At 33.0% G+C, this 10,788-nt stretch overlaps 1 gene segment (V, D, J or C); it reads right to left on the bottom strand.

Annotated features, from left to right (window-relative positions):
- Positions 1 to 3,280: 3,280 nt before the first annotated feature.
- LOC132111788 (T cell receptor beta chain MC.7.G5-like) lies at positions 3,281 to 8,475 on the bottom strand. The segment is given in 5 exon segments: positions 3,281 to 3,440; positions 3,566 to 3,669; positions 3,794 to 3,811; positions 3,934 to 4,272; positions 8,240 to 8,475. Coding segments are annotated over 5 exon segments (528 nt in total).
- Between the last annotated feature and the right edge of the window lie 2,313 nt (positions 8,476 to 10,788).

Below are 10,788 nucleotides of genomic sequence, written 5' to 3'. Positions count from 1 at the left end.
TAAAAAAAATACATATACAGTATGCAAATATGCCCTGTTTCTCATAAAACAAAGGCCTCAGATTTTTGTAATTGCAGAATGTTTTAGTCATTGCACAAAACAGGACACAAAACTGTTTACATCACTTGTTACTTAATTAGTCTCTCAATGTTAGTTATTCATTCTTATCCATCTACTTTAAACGTCCATGTTTAAAAAAAAAAGAAGAAAAGAAAAACATAATTGCATGTACGATTTGATGTTATACACAAATAATGCAATTTAGGGAATACACAGACTGTAAATAATTTGTAAATAAAAAGAAAGTCACTTCTGGCATCTCACTGACAAAGTTTCAAGGTATCTCAGTCCTCTGGTAATTGTTTCTTCTTCGCTGAAAACTGAAGGGAAATAAATACATATCATATTATGGTGTCCCGTGCATTAATCCATCCATCTATCTATATTTATACCTATATATTCATATACTGTTTATGCATATTTGATGTGTAATTTGTGTGTTATAGTTATCTGGAATTACCTTGAGTTTGCACACCACACCAGCCACAACCAGCGCATACAGCAGGCTTTTGCTGAGGAATAGGATGTAGCCAAAGCCAAGCAGTTTCAATCCTTTAGGCTTCACTAAAAGCACCAGCATACAAACATATATGAAACAGTATTTGGGCAATTATAATAAACACTATCAACTCTCACTGCAACATATATTATATCAAAGAAAGTGGCATGGCAAATATTACATTTTATATTTACTGATATCTACTGTCTTCAGTAAAGCTGTGTGTGTGTGTGTGTGTGTGTGTGTGTGTGTGTGTGTGTGTGTGTGTGTGTGTGTGTGTGTGTGTGTGTGTTATCCAGCTTAATTGTGCATTTTCACCTTTTTGACCATTTATGGTGTTTGAGACAGTGACATAGTCCTTTCCGTTGAAGAAATGGACGGTGCAGGTGAAGTTATTTTTGGGATCTATCCAGTCCATGTCATCAATTTTCATTCTGCTGCTGATATGGTACATTAACGTTGTCTTGTCCTGTTGGGCTGAGGTATCAGTTGATACCCTGTCCTGTCTTTCTTCGCCATTCACTTTCCAGGACACACTCACATGATCGGGATAAAAGCCTGTGGCCACACACACTAAAGTTGACCATTTATCCGTCTTGTTCTCTGAACAGAGTTCGTTTGGAGAAGGTGGAAGGATCTTGACTTTAGGTAGAGTGATGTTTGCAGCTTGAGAATGAAGGCGGAAAGTTAGGAAGAATCATTTGCAAAAACTACTATGTAATTATTTTTGTAATTATTACATGCATCAATTAAATGCTTGATTTTGATTGGTCATTCAGAGCGAAGGCTGGTGAATTTATTTATTTATTTATACAATTATATTTTTTACTGGATGCGGATGAAATACAGTATCCATCTGAAGTCTTTTAAAATATTTATATAAATTCAAATATACATTAACGTCTAGATCCTTTGGTTTCATGCTTTTAACACATGCAACTTATTTTAAAATATCTGTATTTCTACATTTATGGATGAACTTGAACTTATGGATGTATTACTTCTTAAATGTTCCCTTATCATCGCTTTTTTAAATAAATAGTGAATTAACATATTATTAATAATAATAAATTTACTGAATAAATAAAAACGTATTCAGTAATGAATAAATAAACATTTTACATGGATAAAATAATTTTTACATTTGTATTTTAGTGGTCTACGTACTTTTTGTTTTCTGTAACCTGTCCATTTTATTTTATTTTTTCTCCATTTCCATGACATGGACAATATGCACTGAAATTTTCTTTGCATTGATAACATGTGAAAATTTTACTGCATTTCACAAATCATATGAGTACATTTATTGAACGATCTCTACTAGTACAATATACGAGTTTTAAAATTCGGACTTACCCAGAACCGTCAGTTTGGTCCCTTCTCCAAATTCTAGTTTTGCGTAGCTAGTACACGATGATTTACCTCATTACCTAAACCTCAACAACTAACAGCTAATAATGGGCAACGGTACACTGTTTTTTGGGGGCCCCTTTTCAGGTTGAGACCGTGAAAGCCATAGTGGCCTCCCAGCTGTTACCCAGAGAGGCCTCTTCTGAGCAGCAGCTATTACAGGAGTTTTTGTATATTTAAATGTGCATTATGATTTCAACAGTAATTCAAACTAACAAAAAGGTAAATATACACAGTGGCCCCAAGAACAGTAAAAACACTGTAAAATAGGATAATAAAATAATTATCAAACCAAATACCATATGCAGAGGTTTTCTGAGAACTAACCTCAATGCTCTTCTTATTTCTTCAGTTATTATCAAACAACTAGACATCCAATAAGTGTAGGTAATCATTAACTATGCACTTAGATTTAGCAATTAAAAGGCGGTCAAATGCATGGTATTTTAATTTTACATAACGTATTTTTGAAATCATATTGCAAACAAAATATGCCAGAACAGGTACTTTTTGCGAGAAAGAAGTGTTCAGGTGCAGGTCTGCATTTACATTTATGCTTTTATCCAAAGATTTATATAGCAACAGAACCATTTATATTGCTTTCATGTTTATTCAAATGAACAGTTCACCTAAAGAAGTAAAAAGTGATTTATTTCTAATTACCATGTTTTAGTGACCAGTAACAGTGTATTGGCTATTGGCTACAGAATACAATCAACCAGTTACATCATTGTTATCATGTTGTTACTTAATTGAAAGGAATTGGGAGACCATTGTCAGTCCTATGAAATTTATTAGCTACAAATTGTCTTTTCCTTTTAGACCTTTTGTAGATGCTTTTATTCAAAGCAATTCAAGGTATACAATGTATTTATGCTCCCTGTGCCATCTACTCTACCAAAAGATCTACAGCAAAAAATAAAAGCTACAAAAATAGCTATTAGTCTTGAATTTGTGAACAATATGCCTATAAAAATAAGAGAGAATTTCCTTTGTAGGTAATATGCATTTATTTATGTATAAAAAAGGAAAGATAATACAGTAAATCTTAATATGAAAAACAATGAGTTATATTTAGCTCTGTTAAGTGTGTTTTATTGGCATAGTAGTATGTTATCGAATTGTGTATGTACAGTAGCAAGGAAATAAGAATATATATATATATATATATATATATATATATATATATATATATATATATACATATATATATATATATATATATATATATATATATATATATATATATATATATATATATGTATTATCAAAAAAAAAAAAAAAAAGGATTTGATGATTATTCTGAAGTACCTGCAGATTTTCACTGGGATACACACTTAGTAAAGAACAGAAAGAGAGAAATGAAATGAAATAGATAGAATCTTCAGTTATATAATCAAAGAGTAGATGAGTTTTCTTGGTAACTCCGTCAATCCAGGAATCTTCAGGTCATTCACTTTCCAGATGAACCCTGTAACACATGAAGATTGAGAGATTCAGAAAAACACGTGACCAAACAGTTATCACTTATGTTGTTAATATACTTCCAGCACTTCTGTTTGAAATACATTATAATTACAAGTTTATCATCCTTACCTTTCTCATCACGTACACTAAGACGACAAGACCATACAGTCCACTCTTAGCGATGAACACACCGTATGCCAATTTCATCCACTGTGCTGAATTCACATAGTTTTCTGGATATTAAAAGAACAAATCATAACATATTAGTCAGCATGGCATTAATAATATACTTTTGACCTCTGACCCTAATTCATCTTTTGCAGGTACACATCTAAAAAGAAAAAAGCAAACCCTTACCTGGCTCATATTCATCCCCTGTAATTAGAAAAGAATTGATTAGAAGACCCAATTATTAAAATTACTTGAAGCATGTATTGCAAAATGCTTTTTATTCACTTTCTTTTATTTTATCTTTCAACTTATGTCTAATGAAATACCTTCAATTCCAATGATACTGCCGGATATGTTCTGGTACTTGTCTGTTTCATTGTAGAATCTCATTGTACATGTGTAATTGTGTTTTGGTTTGAATTGTTTTTTAGAGACTTGAAGTCTGCTGGATATGCTGAACAATTTTGTGTCTTTGTCTTGGATGGCATATGGGTCTGTCGCTATATCATCTTTTATTTCTATGCCTCCAAGGGTCCATCTTATGCTCACATGGTCTGGGTAGAAGTTTCTGACCACACACACAAGAGTGACTTTTTTCTTACAGCCAGTCTCGATTCCAGAGGGCTTCAGGATTTCTACAGAATTTGGTATACTTAAATTACGCTCTGTAAAACAATATTATACATTATAAGCATACGTAACAAAATGTTATTATGGACATTGTATATACATTAACAATTTTTGGAAACCAATTTTCCCATGACATTTCAGTCTGCTGAAACTTAAACTATGAATTATGCAGTTTTATGTTGATGATATTTTTTATTGTTATTATTATTAGGATTACTATTATTGTTGTTGTTATAAAAGAAATTGCACAATTATACAACATAGTTTATAACCCCATTACAAAATACAAAATTCCTATTAAGAGCAGTTGCTTCTTTAACAGGAAAACCACAGACAGCTAATGTAGTGAAGCTAATGTATCTGTACTCATCGCTTTACAGTTATATGCAGCTCATAGCAACGATCTTACTTGATAGAGCATAAAATATATCAGCAGTGGTACATGCTTATAAAAAACACTGATTCATATAGTGCACATAAACAAGAGTTGCTAAAGAACAGCTAGTTGCAACACTCTAGAAGAACTCACACATTATACATCACCGATATATTCAGTTATTCTAACTCTTAAATTCAACTTTTGCCTCAATATACAGTACTCCTAATTTGTTGCTCAATAATAGTTAGTTGTCATATTAAGTTATGAGGTAGAATTAAGAATCTAAAATATGGTCATTGAGAATAAAACATGTGCTTTATAAGCACTAATAAACAGCCAATATGCTAGAAATATGCATGCTAATAAGCAACTAGTTCATAGTAAGAATTAGTCAATAAAAAACTGAAGTGTCATAAAAAAAAACATTATTTTCTTTCTTACCCAGAACAGTAAGTTTGGTCCCAATGCCAAAGTATGCAGGTCTGTTGTTCACACTTGTCAACGGCTACAGTAAAACCCTTCCTATCACTTTAAACTGATTAGATTCTACCATCTATGAACATGACACTCAGCATACAAATAATCATACCAAAATAAACCATTGACATATTCATGCATATCTATATATGTTTTTAGAAACACAGGAAGATTAGATGTAACCATATCAAATATTTTGAGGGATAGTAAGGCAGATAGCTTTCCTAAAGGCAGACTATTATCTAAACCTGGAAACCTCAAAACGCAGCACTGTTTTCAACACAGAACAGTGACAGTGTTTTACTCTAATGCCAGTGTCTCTGACTAATTCATGCACCATTCACTTATTACAGTATGGATTTAGTTGAAATGGTGAATTTCAGTATTAAGAAATAAAAGGACATAGTCAAAATTTTACCCACAAATGCATAGATCTTGCAAACTGATCAAATACCAAAAAACACAAGCAAACAAATATTCTTACCTAAAACAGTAAGTTTGGTGCCATTGCCAAAGTATGCAGGATCACCATAGTTCACACTGATTCTAAGCTACAGTTAAAACCTCAAATAGAGTGGAGATCATGAGAACTATATCCTACTCTATTTAACTCCAGTTCTTCTAATTGACACCGTCATTTTAGATATACTATTTATTTCGAAATCATTTAAGCTCTGAAAGAGCAGCATGCTCCATTTACTCACCTAAAACTGTCAGTTTAGTTCCATTGCCAAAGTATGCTGGTCTGGCATTGTTCACACTGATTTTAAGCTACAGTTAAAACCTCAGCTATAATGCAGATGCATGTGAATATTACCACTTATCCAACTAGTCATATATTCTTAAAGATTAATTAGCTAGTCCAATCATCAATCATTTTAGATGTCCTAATAAGATCCTTCCAAATGATTAAATATCAGATTGCTCGATTACTCACCTAGAACTGTTAGTTTAGTGCCATTGCCAAAGTATGCAGGCTGCGTTTGTTCACAATGATCCTAAGCTACAATTAAAACCTCAGCTACACTGGAGACCATTGCCACTTATTCCACTTTATCTAACTTCATTTTTTAAGACTGCACATCTTTTCAGTTCTTCTGATTCATGAGAACACCATTTGCAGATATTATTTTAAAATTTTAGGTTATGATTATCAAACATAATACTTAAACTACTCACCCAGAACTGTTAGTTTGGTGCCATTGCCAAAGTATGCAGGATTGAGATTGTTCACGCTGATTCTGAGCTACAGTTAAAACCTCAAATATACTGCAGAGCATGTGAACATTACCACTTATTCCAGAATATCTGGTTACATTTCCCAAGACTAGACCTATTCTGCAATCTTAAATTACAAATTAAAAATATTAAGCGATAGAATTCACACATAATACTCAAATGGCTCACCTAGGACTGTAAGTTTAGTGCCATTGCCAAAGTATGCAGGATATCCAGAGGTCACACTGATTCTAAGCAACTGTTAAAACCTCAGCTACAGTTGGATTAATTTAAACAGTGCCACTCATCCCACTATATCTGACCTCATTTTTTAAGACATAATCAGATTCCCGAGAACTGCCAGTTCATCCAATACCAATTCAGCAATTTTAGATAGCACATAGCAATTTTACTTTCGTTAATAACCTCCCAATGTTATCAATGCTGATCACTGAAATAGCATGAGGAGTTAAATTTTTCTTACCTAAGACAGTTAACTTTGTTCCATTGCCGAAATAAGCCTGACCATAACCAGAGTCACAGCATGCATGTGCTCTAACAAATTTACCCAAGACACCAAATGCTAAAGCCCTGGTATGTTTACTTCAATGCCCCTGTGAATATCATGGAATTATCTACTAAATAACAATTATTTTAGTACTATGAGTGGTAATTAACCATAAAATGATTTATACATCAGAGATATATATATAAAAAAGCAATACAATTTTGAAAACTGTTTAAAAAGAACCTCCTTTTAGACCTGAACAGCAAATAAACAGGATGTGTTTTAAATTTCCTAGTAAGTTCAAAAGTATTATGCAAATGACTCACCTAGGACTGTAAGTTTAGTGCCGGCACCAAAGTGTGCTTCACTAGCCAAGTTCACACTGATTCTATGCAACAGTTAATACTGCACCTCAAAATCAGAAAGTATTCTACATACCTCAATACATCTAACTTCGTTTCAAAGAATGCTTATCTCTAGATTACTACGAAGCATTCAAGTAATTTCAATTGAATATCATTTTAGATATCATAGGGCAACATTCATTTTTTTATTAACTTCAGTGTGTCGTAAGTGCATTGCACCTTGTCAAAGGCAATCAATAAAATAGCATGAACTTTTTTGAATATTCTTACCCAGAACAGTGAGTTTTGTTCCATTGCCGAAATAAGCTGGATAACTACCACCAGAGTCACAGCACACACGTGCACTAACAAATTCACTCAGGATGCCAAATTCAAGTCCTTTTTTTTTTTTTTTTTTACTTAAATGTCCAATGAATGCAGCTCAACTATATCCAATTCATTTACTTAGATTAATTATGGTAAATGTGCTTATATAACACAGAGACATCATAACTTAGAAGATCCATTGCATCAACATCTTATAAGGTTTTACTTAAGACACAGAATACTCAAATTACTCACCTAGAACTGTAAGTTTAGTGCCATTGCCAAAGTATGCAGGATTGCCAGTGTTCACACTGATACTAAGCTACAGTCAAAACCTCAGCTACAGTGGAGATCATGGAGAATTTGCCACTTGTTATCTGACATAATTATAAAAATTAGATTTTTCTTACCTAAGACAGTTAACTTTGTTCCATTGCCGAAATAAGCCTGAGCAACACCAGAGTCACAGCATGCAAGTGCTCTAACAAATTTACACCAAAGGCTAAAGACTGAGTATAGGGTTCTACCTGATTGCCATGTGAATATCACAAAATAATCTACCATAAAGCAATTATTTTTAGTAGAATGACTAGTAATTTTGCATACAGTGATTTATGCATATACAGAAACAGCAATATAATTTTGAAAACTCTCAAAAATAACCTCATATTAGACTTGAACATCAAATAAGCAAGATGCGCTGCTTCTAAATTCTTAGTAAGTTCAGAAATATTATGCAAATTACTCACCTAGGACTGTAAGTTTAGTTCCATTACCAAAGTGTGCTGCACTACCCATGTTCACACTGATTCTATGCAACAGTTAATACCTCAGATAATCAAAATCATAAATGATACGTCTAAACCTTTAAAGAATGATTATTTCAAGATTACTGCGTATTCCAATTAATTTCATTTAAATTTGCTACATTTCATTTATCAACGTTTAAATACTCATTAACCTCCATTTGACATAGTTCAGTACATTTTGATTTACTGTCTAGCATAGACATTTTTGAATAGTCTTACCCAAAACGGTCAGCTTTGTTCCATTGCCAAAGTGAGCTGGATAAGTACCAGAGCACAGCATACATGAGCACTGACAAATTCACTCATGGTGCCATGGGGCATTTTTTTGTTTAGTTTTTTTTACTTAAATGCCCATGAATGCTACTTGATTATATTGATCTAATTTAATTAGAGTGCTCATTTGAGTCATTTCATAAATATAAAACATGAACAGCATACTTTAGAAGGTTGCATATTAAAAATCAATAAATAAACAAACATCACAGCTACATTTCTGCACTATTCTGATTTACATAGCATGCATAATACTCAAATTACTCACCTAGAACTGTTAGTTTTGTGCCATTGCCAAAGTATGGAATACTGCCAGTGTTCACACTGATACTAAGCTACAGTTAAAACCTCAGCTATAGTCAATATGATGTAGACTTTCTCACTCATCTTATCTGACATAATTGTAAAAATATAGAGCGAGAGATTTTTCTTACCTAGTACAGTTAACTTTGTTCCATTGCCAAAGTAAGCCTGAGAAGCAGTAGAGTCACAGTGCACGTGCACTAACAAATTTACTCAAGACAGCAAATGCTAAAGTCTTTAAAGCCTGGGTCATGCACATAGAATATTATTTTGAAAACGCAACATAGTGCACTTAACAAATACCATTTACTTAGGTCTAAATATCAACATACACAATTTACTCACCTAGAACTGTAAGTTTTGTGCCTTTTCCAAAGTATGCTGGGTCGTACTGATCACACTGATTTTATGCTACAGATGAAACCTCCTCAAGATCTTTCTTACATAATTAACTGTTTTACTTTTTAGTAACTTTGGGAACACAACACTATAACAATTGTCAATCAAATGTCCAAGCGTGCTGTCTAACATAAAGAAGTGTTCAGAAGAATCAAAAAACCTCATATTTTTTGTTGTTGAACTAGGCATACATTATGAAATAATAATAGTATGTTCTAATATTTCTAACATATTTGCAAAGGTCAGCTTAGGAATATAACTTTGTTTTCTATCTTACCAAGAACTGTTAACTTTGTTCCATTGCCGAAGAAAGCTTGACCACCTCCACCAGAGTCACAGCATACATGGGCACTAATAAAATTACTCCGACTTTATGGACTTAAGTCTTGCATTTCTTCTAAACATCGAGGCTTGAGAAATGCTTAACCATTCTATCTATGCCAAGGAAGATGCTTTTTATACTTGTACTATTATGGATCATTATACTTATTTTACAAACGATAAGATTATGTCCTCAATCCCGATGTCAAATGATTTTAGTGAATTTTTCATCGTTTTCTGGCTATGATGCAGAAGGCTATGCAAAATAAAGTAAAAATATGTCTTACCTAGTACTGTGAGTTTGGTGCCAGTGCCAAATTCTGCAGGCTTGTAGTTGTTCACACTGATTCTACGCTACAGATAAAACGTCCTGTACTCTTAATACCCATTTACATTCAATCACTAATTCCACAATATAAAAAATAAATATTTTCAAATGAAATAAAGAGTTTTGAGTCAGGAAGAACCCTCAGAGTGGATTAACTTGATCAGATTTGACCAGTGTCGACTTAAATAAATGCAATCAGCCATTTTGATTAGAAGCCACATTATTGATTGAGCATTGCCATTTAAACAATATGAAATGTGTCTCTTACCAAGTACAGTTAATTTCGTTCCTTCACCAAAATGAGCCTGAGCAGTATTTGACACAGCACACACATGCACTAATAAAACATCTAGGATGTCTGGACACTGATCAATGGCTGGTTACAGACTTATTTCCAAAAGAATTATCCACACACTTCAGCACCTAATAATATTTATCCAACAAATTCAGTCAAAAAGGTCTCACCTGTCACTGTAAGTTTAGTCCCACTGCCAAAGTATGCAGAACTGTACTGATTACACTGATGTCAAACGACTGTAAAAAACTAAAGACTTTCTACAAACTACATCTAAACCACACTGGCTATAATACAGGTAACATGCTAAAAAGATTTATATTCACAAGCATTGCTTTTCTTACCTAAAACAGTAAGTTTGGTGCCGTTTCCAAAATATGCTGGCGTGTTTGAGCACAGAGTATCAAGACAGTATCACAAACTTCTCAAAAAAAACATACTCCGCTATATTATGCAATTCCCATTGGTAACTGAATCTAGCAAATACATTATTTGCATTTAATTATTCTTTCACGTTTACAAAAATAGTTCTTACCTAGAACAGTCAGTTTTGTCCCTTCGCCAAAGATA

Source organism: Carassius carassius, chromosome 31, assembly GCF_963082965.1.
Source record: "Carassius carassius chromosome 31, fCarCar2.1, whole genome shotgun sequence".
Classification (NCBI taxonomy): Eukaryota; Metazoa; Chordata; class Actinopteri; order Cypriniformes; family Cyprinidae; genus Carassius; species Carassius carassius.
This window is presented reverse-complemented; position numbering and strand designations above follow the sequence as displayed.